The 17,001-nt window shown below is 41.3% G+C and overlaps 1 protein-coding gene across 2 annotated transcripts; it reads right to left on the reverse strand.

Annotated features, from left to right (window-relative positions):
* Positions 1-2,779: 2,779 nt before the first annotated feature.
* On the reverse strand, positions 2,780-16,388 carry npc1 (Niemann-Pick disease, type C1). Of its 2 annotated transcripts, XR_004616651.1 has the most exons (26): positions 16,234-16,388; positions 14,002-14,130; positions 13,781-13,887; positions 13,332-13,477; positions 12,909-13,076; positions 12,550-12,799; positions 12,321-12,403; positions 11,849-12,219; positions 11,450-11,676; positions 10,978-11,078; positions 10,529-10,631; positions 10,253-10,442; positions 9,867-10,049; positions 9,468-9,582; positions 9,124-9,251; positions 8,777-8,911; positions 8,527-8,616; positions 8,075-8,265; positions 7,776-7,891; positions 7,357-7,486; positions 7,019-7,204; positions 6,224-6,455; positions 5,707-5,820; positions 5,088-5,250; positions 4,847-4,991; positions 2,780-4,816 (listed from the first exon to the last, which is right to left on the reverse strand). XR_004616651.1 is itself a non-coding variant. In XM_034612593.1 (25 exons), the coding sequence occupies exons 1-25, from the start codon at positions 16,309-16,311 to the stop codon at positions 4,909-4,911; spliced, it is 3,819 nt and encodes a 1,272-aa protein (XP_034468484.1). In that variant the 5' UTR covers positions 16,312-16,388; the 3' UTR covers positions 2,780-4,908. The 2 variants fall into 2 exon arrangements, 1 of the variants encoding a protein (XP_034468484.1); XM_034612593.1 differs by having other exon boundaries at positions 2,780-4,991.
* Between the last annotated feature and the right edge of the window lie 613 nt (positions 16,389-17,001).

The raw sequence follows: 17,001 nt of genomic DNA on the forward strand, positions 1-17,001 counted from the left end.
TATTTGATGCTTTGATATATCTCATTTATGAATTTACAGCATTAAAGACACAAAAAAAAAAATGAATCATGGGACTTGAACCCACATGACACATAACAAGATTATCAGCAGAGCTCTGCAAGAAATTGAGTTAATCTGTACTTTTGTCAAATCCTAAATTCATTGACTGGTCCAAACTTTTCTCTTAGCAGTGGTTCTGTTCATGTATCTGTCACTACATGCTCCATATTGAATCTGCAATGTGAGCTACAGTTTTTTATGATTTCTGCTCAATGTCTGAAGCTCATGTTGACACATTGATACTTAAACCAGACATGACTTTGTCAAGACAGGATTTTAACGTGTATCCCTTCTTATTTGGAGCCCCCTTTATCAAACACACCTCATAACTCATGTTTCCAGACTGTCAGGCCTGATCAGGTCAGCACATGAGACTGCGGTGGCCTTGACTGGAAGCGGACTGCACCTGTGGCTCTGATGCAATCTCAGAGGTCTGTTTCTCATGGAGAGGGGGGGGGGGAACTCTCCCCGCCTGACACACATCCAACGTAAACAAGGCCCGCAGTCACGCCGGTCACGCCAGTCTCGTGCTGCCATCAAAACAAACAGAGCAGGCCCGAGCGTGGACACATGGCATACGTGGCTTAGTCCCCTCCATTGACGGCCTAATTCCCCCCTCAGCGGCTGATAAAGGGGCCTATTGACAGGCCTTCCTGAGCCCTGCTCACACATAAGTGACCCTCATTGTGAAAATATGTGTACCATCGTTTGGGGCAAGCTGCAGTCTATTGCCCTTCCCTTTAAAATAACATTTGGCTGAAACGGCATTTTTCCCCTTTTCCTGTCATGATGCTGTGACTCAGGGCTTTCCCGTCATTTACAGTAGTTTGTAAACAAGGAAGTGTGGCCGCTGGGGCTTGTGGTTAAAAAGCTGCAGAAATGACAGTGTGGGAATTAATTTGATATCCTTAATTTAGAGTTTATGAAGCTGAGTTTTTGTTATATACAAACTGATGGGAACAATGTGAGCGTCTCTCTTCAGTGACTGTACCGTTGTGTTGTTATCCCAAACTGGGACGGGGAGAGCTCTGCGGGTCGACCTGAAAATCTGATCCTCTCCTCATGTTTGACAACGCTACCTAATCCCTTTTGTTCCACCCCAAGAGTCTATTTCAGAGACAACCGAGACCAGTGTAACAGAAAACCAGTGACGCGGGGGGGGGGGACATTAAATGCTTCTTACACTTATTTATTGATGGATCAAGCAGATCCACACTTTTCGTTTTAAGTTGGAGCGGTGGAGGCCCCGGTGTGAGTTCGAGGAAATCTGTGGGAGGAAAACACACGGAGAGGGTAGACGGCACAGATAGGACTAGGTCTGGATAAACTACGTGGTATATTTTATACTGAAAAACAAGTTTTGAAACCTGTACTAGAAAGCATGGCTGTCTCTTGCACTCATAATGAAAATGTAATAAACACCATCAGAGCCTTTTTGGGGAAGTTTGGGTTATGATGTGTTCTAAATACATTTCAACTGTGGTCCAGGTTCCTATATTTAACAGAAGCGAAATCACACTCCTGTAACTAATTCTACACGTGCCCTCTTTTGTACATCCACCACATAACTATTAAATTCAACACGATGGGTGTAATTAGAGCTTCTGAGCTGTATTAGTTAACAGATTACTGCTGAGAGACTAATAAACATTCATCTGGCCCAACAGAGGCAATTATACAAAAAAACATTTAATTATAGAATTATCCCAAGATTAGACAATATACTTTTTTTTTACGTTAATGAAACCAGCATTGAGTGTGTATGGTATTAGGAGAACTATCAGATGAATGTCTGAGGCTAAACTGAGCATGTGTTTTTGTGTGCTCATATAAATAATTGTATAGTTTGGGAATTGGGGCATTTCTGTGTTACACTGATTGCTTTCAGCCAAAATTAACTTGATTCTCTTCCATTTGTGAGAATATTTTCCCAAAAAATGTTTCTCACCCCCCTCCTGAACTACAATGAGCCTTTCTGTACAGTATGTACGTGTCAGAGGACAGGGGCAGGTCAGTGTCTGGTGGAGAGAGGTGAGCTTTGCACATCTTACATAATCATGCGCTCGCAACGCTCTCCCCTGCAGAGGAAATTAATATTTTAATCTCTCAGCTCGATTCAAAGAACAGTCCCCGGCTCTCGCAGGGCAGCGGATAAATAAGTCATGAGCTGGAGACAACAGGGCTGGACGCACAGTCACAACAACACACACTGTGAGGAAGCACACGCAGCTCCGGGTTTGGCAGTTACTCTCAGATGGGATGCGAGTGACCGACGGCCTCTGAAGTTATAGTGTAAATATCCAAATGATGCCAATTTAGAAGCAGAACAACCGGCTCCATTATGCTCGGTTGGACTCTGCAATTTGGAAAAACTGACAAAGTAAAAGCACGGCACGGCTGCTTATCTTCAAGACATAGAAATTAGGTCACTCAACATCTACATTACTGAGAGCAGGATGCAGTCAGAGCTTTGTGAACAGAGGACGCCACACTGTGGTCAGTCTGAACAATCTCAACAGATGGCTCATGCTCAAGGTGCCAAAAGGGTTACTCCTATTAAAAGTAAATTACTGTACTTTTTCTTCGTATAGAACCTCAAGGATAAGATGCAAGAGAAACTGTTAAGTTCTTCTTAAAAAAAGAAAAGGACAATATAATGTTAAATCAAATGTACATGTGCTCAAACATTAGTATAGAAACAACACTTTGAGACAAGAAATTATTTCATAGAGAATATATTGGGAAATTGTTAAAAACCTTAAATATCCAAGATCTTGGTTCAGTTTTTCGTCATCAGAGATTATCTTTCCATTTCAAAACACAGAACCGTTATTAAGCACAACTCTTCCTCAGTCGGTCGCTCATGAACATTTTTCTTTGACACATTTCATTCTTACATTCCATAAATCTTCAACTGCATCATGAAGGGAAAAAAACTGTCTTAAAAACAAGGAATTTGGTTCCTTAAAAGATTTTTAAACACTTTGGTTAAACCGATAACATCCTCTTCCTGTAATGTCTCAGTCCTGTTCAAATTCAATTAGTAGGAGCACACAACTGTGATTAAGGCACAATGAATGATCAGTTGCATTAACCAATACCTCAGACATGTTGAAGCGTAGGTTGTGGGGTGTTGAGTTAAAAAAAAACAACTTGAAAACTCATTGAAAATCCAACATTTCATTTTTCCAGTTCCCAGTTACACATTGTTAGTGGTTAACAAATTAAAAATAATATCATTATTAACTTAAATGTCTCGTCTCTAGTCTTTATCTAGTCAGCATTCAGTAAATCATGCTCTAGATGACCAGAAATCTCAATCAGTCACGTGCATGTTATTTACAGTTTAATGGAAAGTTTGATCTCTCCAGCTACAGCTGTATTTCAGAAACTGGAAAGTGTTACAGTTACACTTCAATGTAAAACCATTATTAGCATTATTTATTGCACCCTTGACATCTGGCATGAACATATATCTTGACTCGGGGGTGTTGGACTAACAACCTCAAAAAGACGATTAAGATACATCAGCTATCACTGAAATGAAATGTGGCGCAAGAGGTAATCGATGCAAGAATAAAAGACACGACAGGAGCAACATACTTCCTGTTACGACTTTGTGGGTAAACTGAATGTGAAATGAAACAGTGACCATGAAGTTTAAGCTTTGAGGGTGTTTATATATACTTATGTTACCTTCGTCAAAGAGGTTATGTTTTCACCGCTGTCCGTTTGTTTGTTTGTTTGTTAGTTGGTTGGTTGGATTGTACGCAAGATTACACAAAATCAACCAAACTGATTTCCAAGAAAACTTGGTGGAAGGACGTGGTCAGAGAAGAACCCGTTCAATTTTGGTGCGGATCAGGGAATTGCTTTCACAACATTGTGAGATGGATCATTTTCACCAATTTCCCAGGGAATAATAATAAAAAGAAATCAGGCACATTCAGAGGGACTGATATCTACGAGTGTGTGGCCTTGGCAGAGCAATGCGCTCCAGTGAGTGCCATTCGAATACCTACACTCCCATAGGTAAAAAAAAAAAAGGGCCACATAGATGTGAACAAATAGAATAAAAGCCAAATTGTAAAGCTAAAAGACACTTTTAATTTCAAATCCAGTGTACTCGCGTAAAAACATGACTCTCTCAGTACCTACAAGCTAATCCCAGATTCCTTAGGTGCACAGGAAACATATTATTGCTAGGTGAAAATGAGCCGTACGTCTTTATGATGCAGTTTGCCGACACAGCTCTAAATAGGATTCATGTTGATGTCAGGTATTATGATATTGCTATTGTTATTGGTTAGCTCCGGTGAGGGCTGTGTTACAGTAAATAAAAGATTCATAATATCAAACAGTTCTAAAAAAGTAAAAAAAACAAAAAAAAAGTCAGATCTATTTATATATATTTGTTTCTGGCATATATTTAAAAAAAAAAAAACACATGAAAAAAAAACTGATCAGTTTTACCCTTTTACGTTTTCCCGTATCAAAATAGCTCATAGAATCTGACTGAGGGTTTGTCTTTAAAATGGTGGCGGGGGTGGTGTCTCTCTTACGTCCACACAGTCAAAGTGTTGAAATCTGTCCCGCTTCAAATACCGAGGTCGGGCTTGTCCTGTAGTGTGCGGAATGTCGGGGGTCTGAAGTCTGCTGCAGAAGTCGATACGAGTGTGCAGCCCAACAAGGCCTCTGGCATTCCCAAGTGTATTCCTGAGTGAAATACGTGCATAGTAGTGGCAATGACGATGAGTGTGTCAGTAGTCACAGAAACTGCCTCACGCTCACACCCACACAGTCCCTACCAGACAAATAGTCAGGGCATTGTTCATTGTCCGCGGCCTCCTAGTAGTTGAGGAGCCGCTCCCTTTCTGTGCCGGCGTTGCGCTTGTTAGCAGCAAACACCTTTGCTTTGTTCACCGACGGACCTGTGAATGGAGTCGGAACCAAAAACACTCATTAGATCTGCGCTCCAAGCTTGTATGTTTCACTCTAAATGTGCGACTTTACTAAACTATACTGACCGATATAGCTGAGCAGCACAGGGAGGAAGATGAGGCCGTGTGTGGCCCCCAGCAGAACTATGGCCAGGTACATCCTGAAGTAGAAAACCTTGAAGATCTGTGACTTGGACAGCCCCAGGATTATGATACCTCCAAACTTTGTGAGCGTGATTCCACTGAATACCTGCAAAGAGGGAACAGTGTCATATTATGCCATGGTCAAGAAATATGAAATGTAGAAAATATATAAAACTGCAAATATTTTCAAGCTTCGCCAAAGGGGTCGTGTTTTTGTCCCCATTAGTTGATTAGTTTCTCAGCAGGATTACAATGAATGCATTTTAATTGGCAGAAACATGGGACATGGCACAAGCGAGAAGCCACCTCGACATGAATCCAGACAAATGGGCAGATCCAGGAGTTTTTCCTCACTTTTTTTAACGTTGCAAAGTTTTTATATTTCTACACCAATTTCCTAGGAAATAAGTCATGGATCTTAATGAAAAAATCTGGCATATTTAGGGAACTGATGAGTATGAGTGTGTTCATTTAGTGCAACTTGATTGATTTTAAGTGGACTGAGGTGTACGCTGAACTGAGAGCCACACTAGGTGTGAAAAAGATTGAAAAAGAGACTTACAGAACTGCCCATGTGAGCCAGAGCCTCCTCAGCCCGCTCCACTCGGTTCTTCTTCACGCTGATGGAAAACGCTCGCACGATGTGACTGCAGAACTCCACCGAGATACCACAGGTCTGAAGCAGAGGACAGGGAACAACTCAACATCAGAAACATGGAAATGTTTGCTGCATTATGCTGAATATTTATGGGTGAGATTAAAGAAAAACTGTTCTCGGCTCCGGTTTCTTTAGAACATATTGTAATTCCTGGTATTTAGGGACATGGGGAAATTTCTCGATCAAAGTCCCTGAGGTTAAACAAGGCGAGAGCCAGACAGAATAACATCACGAGGACAAAATACCAAAAGACTGAGAGAAATGTTACATTTCTTTCTTCCTTTCTTATCTTGTCCTATTCAATTTACAATATGTTTTCTAAAGTATTTATTGCTTTCCTTAAACCTTGATAGCAAGATTTATTTTTAAGGTGGCTTGGATATTATTGCGGTGTTCCACCAGTCTTTTTCATTCCACTCACCATGACCAGGTTCACCAGGGAGACAGCGTTGAGGCTGATGCCCCACAGCCACATGACGCCGAACATGTTGACCAGGATCATGGCGATGGTGATGCAGACGACCACCGCTGACCACAGCTCGAAGCCTAACAAAATCGCCGTCACCACAAATATGGCCGCCAGCGACACGCTCAAGTTCAGAGCCGTGTCGTACGCTATGGTGAGGTACTGCTCGTAAAAAACGTAGAAGATGCTGTAGAGGAGGAAAAACACGAAGTGAAAAAAGAAGTTAAGAGAACTAACATTGTCCAGTGGCTTTTTTACATTCACAGAAAACATTATGACAAGGCTACACTATCACTTCCTTTTTTTCCTCTTGTTGGTTGATATTTAATAATTGAGATAAATTTCAGTAGCGACAACTATTACCATTTATTGTAAATACACAGTAAATCTAGTTTTGTATCTTTTTGAGGTAGAAAGCCAGTTTTCCACTTTTTTGTGGAAAACTGGCTTTTAGCCTCCAATACAAGACTTTTCTGTTATATCGGATAAAGTGGCCAGGGAGGTTCAGTCAGTGCTTTGGGTCAAACATCAGCTTCGTTGCCATTTACAATGTTTTCTTTGCTGCCTGCTTATCTAGGACCTACTTCTCCTCTCTGATGCCCTTGAACCTTGAGTCCTAAACAAACACAACTTCACTATCTCAGCTTGGAAAATCATACACAGAAAATTCAAAAACACAGAATTACAGATTAGGAATCATAACATACAGCATATTGAACAAAGATCCATGAGAAGAGCAAGAGGACTTACCTGTAGGCAAACACTTTGTGGTTCATGGACTGACTGATGTTATGAGCCAGATTTCGGGCCATTTTCAAACCATTTATGAAGTCTGGGGATTCCTTCAGGATGGTGTGGAAAGTCATAAAGTAAGTGGCTCCCACGCCTGCGTCATTGGGATACAGGTCCACCGCTGTGCCGTAGGCTGCGTGGCCGCTGGAGGAGCAGTAATAGATCGAGATTGAGAATTGCTTAACTGTAAAAAGTACTTTTTAAACCAAAGGAAACATTTTTAAGTTATACCATTGTGTCTGTGTGTCATGTGTTTTCAATAGAAACCTCAAATGTTGACAGAGATATTAAATTACCCTTTTCCACACTTGACGTTGGGATTGTCCGACAGGAACATGGGTAGAAACTTCATGAAGTCTTCACCTTCTGGCCTCTGCTTTCCACTCGGAGTCATGGGCCGACAGTGAACACACGATGAGTTTACCACTGGAAAACAGTGGTAAGTGTTTTCATCCTCTCAATTCAACCAGGTATTTGACAAATATACACCAAAACCATAAATGTAAAAAATGAATAAACAAATGAAATAAGAAATATATTCGAAAGTCTGTATTACAAGCTGAAACATATAACCGCTATACCGGGATTTTACTTCAGAAAACTGCAATACATGATACTAAAAGAATTTGCGCTAACATCTGTTTCACTGCACTTTATGTTGAACATTTGACACAGGTATCATTCATAGCACGTTGACACTGGATAAAAAAAGTACCTGAAGCATTGCAGAAAGCCCCGGTGGCGTTGATGTAACGACAGCAAGTGGACTGAGGCTTCACCCAGTCGAAGTAGTCGTCCAACCAGGAGGACGGTGTGAGGGCTATGGTTGTGCTGGAATGTGAAAATTGAAGAGATCGTAGATTAGAGTAAATTAACTTTCGACCTTTCATTACCATTTGAACTCACAAGTTTCTAAGATAGTGTAATTTAAATAATTTTTTTAGAAACAGGTTTCTAGACACTTCATGTAGCTAATGTTTTTTGTTCAAGATTTTTTTTACAGCTCAGACTCACTAGTTGCTGATGAGTGAGGCAGAGTAGACCTGCTGGACCAGAGAGTCGTTGTTGCAGCCCACTCCACCACATACAACATTCTGACCCTCCAGGCTACTGTAGTTCACACCATCCTCCACCACAAAGTACACTGGAGCGCCAGTGTGGAGATACTCGCTCATGTTCTTAAAGTAGTCCAGCACGTACGAGTCCTGGATGGAGAGACAAACAAAACATCAGATTTGACGATTGTTGCATAAATGTAATGTTATAGGAATTTAAATAATTACACCACAAGATATGCAATTGATTTAGCTTCCTGATGACTGACAGGAGCAGTATAAACTAAATCACAGACTAAATGTTGCAACAAATATTAAAATAATATATAAACGTGTTATTCCATCTGTAAAAAGGTTCAAGTTGTGACCACTAGAAATCCATGAACTTTGACATAAACTGCAAAGACTTACATCAGGCATGGATAATTTCTGGTCCAGTCCAATCTCCACTTTGTTCATGACAGCAATACTGAAGGAGAGTACTCCAACAAACACTGCCACCTAAAGAAGAAAAGATGAACAGCATGATCATCATATACAGACAAAAAACAATATTCTACTAAATGAAAAATATGATTCCAACTCAATCTATCAACAAGTTAGAGTAATACACAACAGGAGGAGCTGTGCATTACTGGCCAAGTCTCACTGAGGTACTTACTATGATTGGTCGTACCCACTCTTTGAGGATGAATGGGGCATAGACTTTCTTGAAAAAGCGGAAGAGGAAACCATCCGTCTTTGTTTCCTGACCTTCTGGCAGCTTCACGCAGCAGATGATGTCAAGTCGGTTCCCCTTTTAGACAGAAGAGACAAAACTGGTGAGTGGAACTTTGACTGTGACGAATTTTAAGAGTGACTCATGAACAGCGAGTCGTCAACTGTGTCACTGAGGCCCAATAGTTAAATTGGGGCTGTTAAATCTGTAGAAAAACCCTGCCACATGACCATTTAATACCCCCCCAGTATCATCGTTAATATGTCACAACAGTTTTCCCTCACACTCACCTCCTGTCGTTCTGCGTCCAAGCCGAGCAAGCTGACAAAGCAACTGATCTGCAACAGGAAATCAATAAAAACAGCCAGGCCAGCAAACAGAGAGAAAGTCCTCACTGCAGGCATGTTCGTCAAGGCTCCTGCACGAGAAGAAGAGACAACAATCTCATCAGCATGTGACCAACCAGAAATCACGGCATTTGATTAAAAGGCAACTGTATCAATACTTTCCATTAGAACCCATTTTCTTAATTTAAGGTGAACCACAATCATTCTAAATACACGTTTAAAGATTAATTCACATTTATTTTCTGTGAATATTTAGAGGAGTCAATTTAATACATGATCCAACTTACCCAGGGAGAAGGCCACCGTCTCAGAGAACGAGGAGAGGAGCATGCTCGGGGCAACGTCACCAAGGATACGACCGATCTGCTGGTGAAGCTCCTCGTGTGGCATCCGCTCATCTCTCTGTGCAGAAATACAAACAGAAATCACGTGTTGCAGGTTTAACAAATATATAACTGATAATTAAGATGTATAGTACATTAAAGCATTAAACCAGATGACAAATAAGTGCAAAATTAAGTTTGTACTTCTTCTCACTCCTTTTTGAATATGTAGATTTCTCATCACTGCTTGTAAATAATATTCTTTTCTTTTTTTTCCACTTCGAAATAAATAAAAAATGAATGAATGAATGAATGAATGATATGATATGATAGTTTAATTGACTGAGGGGAAGGAAACTTTACCTGGTACGTCTGCACTATAATAAAGATGTTGTCCACTCCGACAGCCAGCACCAGGAAGGGAATGACCTCAATTACAATGAGGGTGAGAGGGATACCAGCATAGCTGAAGATCCCCAGTGAGGAGGACACAGAGCTGAGCACAATCAGGATACCAGCTATACCCAAAGAAATCTTTGAGTCCACCTGTGCAGAACAAACAAATAGAGGATGAGTCATGTGCTGTCCCTCAGATGTTCCCTTTTACATTCAAATGCAGGTAGTTGTCAAGCGTGCTGTGCCAGTTTTGTATTACGTCACAGGGAGGAAAGAAGAGCGACACTGCAAGAGCTAAACTATTCCAGGAATGGATTATAGTAGCAACACTGAGTCAGGGCTTGGTCTCTTACCATCACTCTCCTGCAGCTTTGGATGTGACCCAGGGCCAGGGAGATGTAGATGAACATAATAGCGTAGCTGATCACGATGGTGCTGATGTCACTGTTGCTCTCTCTGTTAATCTCATCCTCAATACTCCTCTCTGCACTGAACGCTATGGTCAGGTTGGGGTTTGTGAAGTTCTTCATGAACTTGATGAATCTGAAATGCACACAAACGATCACGGTGATTTAAATGAAATAAAACTAACAGTGATATTAGTGACAGATTTTTTTTTTTGTTCTTACTCTTTCTCCCACGCCAGAGCTTTGTCCAGCCTGACTGAGTCGTTCAGGTAGTTGTTGAGTGGAAAGGTGATCACTAGAGCGGTGGCATTGTTGTAGTTGGTCTCTGACAAAAGACAAAAAAAAAAAAAGATTCATTAAGTGTAAAAGTGAGGCAATCGCTTAGGAAATCCTCAGTTGAAATGGCAGTTGCAGCAGAACATTCATTTTGACAGAGAGACGGTCACAGCACAGGCAGAATTCACTGGAAAAATCTTAGCCGCCTCTGGTTGTGAATTTTATTTATCTGTATTATCTTTTATACGACAACACAGTTGTAATCTGACTGCTGCACCAAAGTAAACGTATTGTATATATCAAGTAGTAAACATTATTGCAGTCAAGTTTTGTAAATAGAGATCCAACACTACTTCCTATTTCTCTTTACATCAACAGGTGTTAATCCAGCTCACCATCGTAACCCCCGAGGGCGAGCCATGGGAAGATGGGGCCCCCAAACGTGCCCAAACAAGGGTCGTGGAGGGCGGTGGTGTCGTTAAGGGATGCTGGTGCACTGCACAAAAAAGAGAAGCAGACAAAGTTAAAGGTTTGAAAGAAACTCACTCAAATGTCACATAAACAAAGAAACACCACATGACAACTAATGAGGAACTAGTGATGTGCCTTTTTCTTTTTTTTTTTTTTAAAAAAGGAGACACTTTCTATCATTGCAATTTTAAGAAAAAGCATAAAAATGTTCCATATCTGAAGCAAATAGATTCTCGTGAACTGCAGGTGTTAATTTAGACACAGATGTGGTTTCTTGTTTTACTGCAACAATTTGTCATTCAACAGATCTTTGCTGGGAACAAAAGGAAATTGAAGAATTTGAAACAACCTATTGGTACATTTTGAAAAGGGAAATTTAAAAAAGAATAAAATCACCTGACACAGTAGAGGAAGTGACTGTGATAGTCAGCCCAGACAAAGAATTCATCTCCCTTCGTGTGGTCCAACACAGCGTGGCTGTTCTGGAAGAAGTTGAGGACACTCAGGATGGTACAGTTGTCATTGTAGGGGGCCAGAGGGGCCAAGCAGATGTCCTTCAGGGTGACGGTTTGATCCTTGTATGGGGCCACAATGGCTTCGATGTCAAGCTGCAAATCCAGCACCTGGTTGTTCACGGTTAGAAACAAATGAAAATAGAAAAAAAGAGAACAGCACAAATAAGTCATGGTTTCACAAATGCAGCTGCTCTGCATATTTCTTATCTGGTGAGAGTAGCAACACATGTTGGCTCTTATGACAGCAAACTGATCAAAATGAATAATTATGTTAACCCACCTGGTGCAGGATGTCTTTATCCAGTATGGCTTTGAATGGGACGTCCGATCCGGCAGGGTATGGGGAGTAGACGGTAGTGTCATTGATTGGAGTGGTTATAATGAGCTGTACAGTTCTGAAGAAGGGGCCAAAGTGTTTGTCAAAGTAGTCCTTCTCTTGACGAGCCTGGCTGGTGGGAGCCGACCACAGATCAACGGGGTCGGTGGTGATGCGCATGTAGACCAGCCCACCAGAGGAGGCGACCACGACTATCAGGCTCCCCAGTATGACCACAGAGGGATGTCGCACGCAGAAGGAACCCCAGGAGCAGAAGAAGACGCGCAGTGCATTCTCGAAGCGTTCGCCGAGACTTTCACAACATGATGCATTGACTAAGGAGAGAAGACCTGGATTTGGTTTCGGCTGTGCAACAATGACAGTTATTACACCTAAGAAATAAGACGTATAGATGCCAGGTGGAAAAAATTCTCACCGTGGTCAGGATTATCACTGTTGAGAGACAGCGGGTTATTGCTGTCCAGTATGGGGCCATACTCGGACATGATCCTCCTTTTCCTGTTAACACAAACCAACAAACTAGGTATTAACGTCAAATGCCAGCAACAAAACCAATATATTATTGTCCTGTTGGGTGAGTGGCTGCAGATTCACCATGTGATACAATTCCCAGCAGAACACACCACAAGCAAGAAGTCCCTTACCTGTAACACCACGCAATCAGTACAGCTCCGAAAAAGATCAGCAGGAAGGCCACGTATGAGATCCACATGATGACGGTCATAGCATCGATACCAAAGATTGTCCAGGGTGGGGGGAGAGGGGGAGGTACGGGTCTGGGCCCACAGGCGTTGGTGCAGTCCTGACAGGAGCAAGGACCTGAGCCGTCCTCCAAGCCCTCGGTGCAGGCGTATGTCTTGTTGTTCATGGGAGTGTAACCAGACACCGGGACATCTGAAGCAGAGCAACACAGGATGATTGACTAGTAGACGGTTGTTGAATAAAATATTTTCTGCAACGGGCATATGATGAAATGTGAAAAATTACAACAAAAAGGATTTACCTGAGAATATTGGGATGATAGGGAAGGGAGACTGTCCATTGTTGATATCAAACATGAACTGGATCCAGTTAGTAGCGTTACAGTCTTTTGCATCTTTGCCACACACTATTGATATGGCCTTCACGTTGGTGGATGGTGCCTGGACGTCCTTACAGGCGTTATACATGGCTGGAAAAGTTCAGTTTAATTATTTCAACTGAGCATCCTCTTTGTTATTTGATGACAATAGCAGTAACTATGACCACGAGTTACCCACAGAATTGCACAACTGAGAGCATGACTTCATGTTAATGGGGGGGTCAATGAAGTTTCATCTGCATATTTTGACATGCAAGCCCAATGTGGCTATATTTACTTACAATTTCTCTAGATTTATCTGGGAAGCACTGAAAAAAAATGAACCACTCCTGGATGTGAACTCACCGCTAGCAAATCTTTGTCCAACGTAATACTGCACTTCCGTTACACTGGTGCCGTTGATCTCAGAGGCATTCATGAACTGACTTTGGTGGGGGCTGCATGTCAGCTCACAGAAGAGGTTCATCAAGTTGAAGAAACAGGCGGGACACCTACGCACAGAGGCAGCGAGTGTCAGAAGCAGGTTTTTTTTAAAAGAGACACCAACTGTTGCACAACATCCACATAAAAGTTAAAATTTAAAAGTGTAACACAGCTGCAAACAAGGTAATAAAAAAATGTGGGAAAAAAAAATAATAGTCTCTCTCTAACCCATGATTTAAGCACATGCAAAACTAAGACTTAAAACTGTGTAGTAAGATTTGAGCAGTGTTAAACATGTAGATTGCTCACTCCTTGTGTTTATAAAGCGTGTCATGTGCTTCGATAGTTAATGTTATAACCGTAGTTCGTACCGAGACAGGAACTGCAGGGGCAGCTGGAGACTCCCTTTGAGAGTGCGCAACTGGTCCACATTACAGCAGAGGCTTCGATTTTCATAGTCATATCCAGGACAAAGTTCCTGCACGCAAACATAGAAGGAATGACTTTTTTTTTTACCACTGGGGAGCAGGAGTATGTTACAAAAACATTTGTTTCAGCAACAAACTTCAATAAAAAGCATCTAGAAACATACCGTGAGAAGCTCAAACCCCTCAGACTGTAGAGGGATGGGAGGACCAGTGTAGTTACAGTTGTACTTTTTCCCACGCACCAGTTGGGACTCCCCACACTCCCCATACCAGACACAGTGCTGTGCCTCAACCTGACGATGGGACAAGAAAAACACAATGATCATTTCTGTGGTGTGTTCAAAGAGCAAATTCATTTTACAATGTTAGTTTTCTTCCTGTTGAAGAAGAATTTCTGCAGGTTTTTCCAAAAGAGACCAGCCTCTTTAGAAAGACAAGGTCTTACCAACAAATTAAAGACAGGTAGTCAAAACACAGTGGAGCATGTGACTGTTTAGAGGACCATAACTATGTTAGGTTGAAGCTGTTCCCTTTTACCTTAAGGTTTTATGTTCGCATGGTTAAACCTCGAGTAATGTTTCCTTTCCTGTGTTTCAAGTGTCTTGTACTTTGAATGTCAGAAAATAAAATTTCACTTCTGCAAAATAATCCTTTACATTCCAGCACTTGACAGAGAAGCCTTCAGTTAGGTCTTATATCATCACTCTGTTATCTTGACTATTTTGTTATTGTGTCGGTTCTTTTTATTGTGTCATTTGTTATTAATGCTCCATTCGGATATATTCCATAAAATACAAAAACATACCTTTACCGTAAATGCTTAATGGATTTAATCACTATTTTTACAGAGGCAGTTCAGGTTTTCCGTTTAAGTGTCTATTCAGCATCAGAGCTCTCACATGCTGGGGAGGGGTGACTTAGGGAAGTTAACTCACTTACTCCCCAAACTGTTCTATGAATAAGCCCAGTGTCACACCATGTCCTACTTGTGCCTTGTGTGACTGAGTTCAGGGGCAGCATTCAAATGTCACTATGTCTTCAGCAGGATTCTCTAAATCCACCAACTATTTGTTCAAAGTCACTCAACTGGAGACAAGAGACTTGTTTACTTAGATTGAGATCCAGAAACCTGCAAGGTTTGTTTGAAACCTGATGCACGACCCCCAACCCCCGACAAAATAACCTGGCAACGAACAAATCTTTCTGGTAAATCCCTAAAGAACAATCTCCAAAAACATTCTACATTTCAACTCATCCCACATTCATGTTGTTTTCACCAGGGTTTCTTATCTCGAAACTGTAATGATTAATCAGATCCCGGGGAGATGCTGCAGCATAGTTTTAAAGCAGTTTCATGCATTTCAGTGGACTGACCTGATTACCTCATGAATACAATGAAAGAGGGTGAGAGGACAGTCTGTGATTAAATAATGTTCTACCAACTTCATATGATTAAATCAAATCTATTTATGTAACACCTTCATGCCCATAATAACTTTAATCTTGTGATCAGCAATATTATAAAATACACACCCAAATGATTTAGTTGTCTTTCGTCTTGTGATGCATTTGTTTTATTACTATTTAAGTAATTAGGTCCCTAATAAGGACCTATTTAATACGGTAATAAGGACTTTTATGTCTTTTTCTTTATTGTTTGGGGGTTGGTTTTTTTTGCTTCCTTACTTTTCTTTTTGATTTTGGATCTCTAAATTTGAAATGACATTGTATTAATCTGCTTCTTGTCAACGAGGTTGGGTTTCCTTGTTTTGATTTGCTGTTTTGAAACGTGCTACACAAATAACAGCGTGATTAATGTTATTACGTTACTTTTCTGTAACGTTGTTGAGTCAGTCAAGCCTCCTTCGTTCTTCACTGAGTTAAAAACCTCAAACTCAGAGTGAGTTCCACACCTTTACATTAGCATTACATGGTCGTAAAAAGGGGGACAGGAAGAGAAGATCTTCAACCCTCCATTGGAACGTCTGCTCGACAACTTGCTAACGTTGCAGAACCAACGTCAGCTTCCAGTTGCAAGCAGATTTAGAAAAGGTGACGATCAGCACATCAGATGGAAAACACACTGCTTCGACGTGCACTTTGTTTTACTTTGCGTCTGTTTCCTCATGTGAATACCAAAGCTAGCTGTGTGTGTCCGTGCTGCGAGGTTAGTCCAGTATCCACACAGCAAAGCACCGCAGGCAGTTCGGTCCGAGCCGCTGTTAAAAGCCAGTTAGCGGCTCACACTGTTATTTAAAGCTGGATGTAAACAGTGGGAGTCGCTAACAGCTTTGTTAGCCGCCTCGCGCAACAACACAACATTAGCCAAAAACCGAGCCGCGCGCGCCGAGTCATGTTTGAGTCACGAGAACAGGGACGTTAAGAGTCTCACTCACCCATCGTAGACATTCCTGCGACAGGAGGACAGTGAAGACGAGGAGACACAGAGTGCGTCTGCTGTGTGGGAGCCACATGCCGCCGGCGAAAGGGTTCGAGTCCGAGTGACAGCTGAGCCGGAGTTTCACATATGTTGTGGATGCTCTCTTCTTCTGCGGATGGTTCGTCGGCGTCGGAGACAAATTGTTCCCTCGGTGCTGCCACCCAGCGTCGTCCCCGGTACACTGCATCTAGACCTGACACCAGGAAACGCTTTGTGTACATTTAAGAAGTCCCTGAAAATGTATTATATTAACCAGCTTCTCCCAGATAACTTTTATCATGATAATATCTTCATACGTTTATTTATTATTTATTATTTTTATTTCGAACATGTAAATTAAAAAAACAGAAATTATACAAACTAGTGAAAAGAAATACATATTATTTAACTAAAAACTTCATGATTTAGCATAATTTTCCAAAAGGAATGAGAAGAAGTACAAACTTATATCAGACTTTGTGGGGTGAAAAGCCTGGATAGATTTTTGATTCCCCCCATTGGCCCCTAATGGGACAAAGCTTCTGTCCCAAAGCTGACCGGTAACATTAATTTTAGTTATAAAATGTAAGGTATCATCTTGTTTATTTTTATTTCTGATCCTCCCCAGAGTCTTTAATATTAAGCATATACCAAATCCAATCCAACATTTTTTCTTTGTTGCTGTTTTAATTCCTTTTTAAAATGGCATAGGACACAAGTCCTTTTATATGACACTGCATTGAAA

The sequence above is a fragment of the Hippoglossus hippoglossus genome, chromosome 17, assembly GCF_009819705.1.
Source record: "Hippoglossus hippoglossus isolate fHipHip1 chromosome 17, fHipHip1.pri, whole genome shotgun sequence".
In the NCBI taxonomy this organism is placed as follows: Eukaryota; Metazoa; Chordata; class Actinopteri; order Pleuronectiformes; family Pleuronectidae; genus Hippoglossus; species Hippoglossus hippoglossus.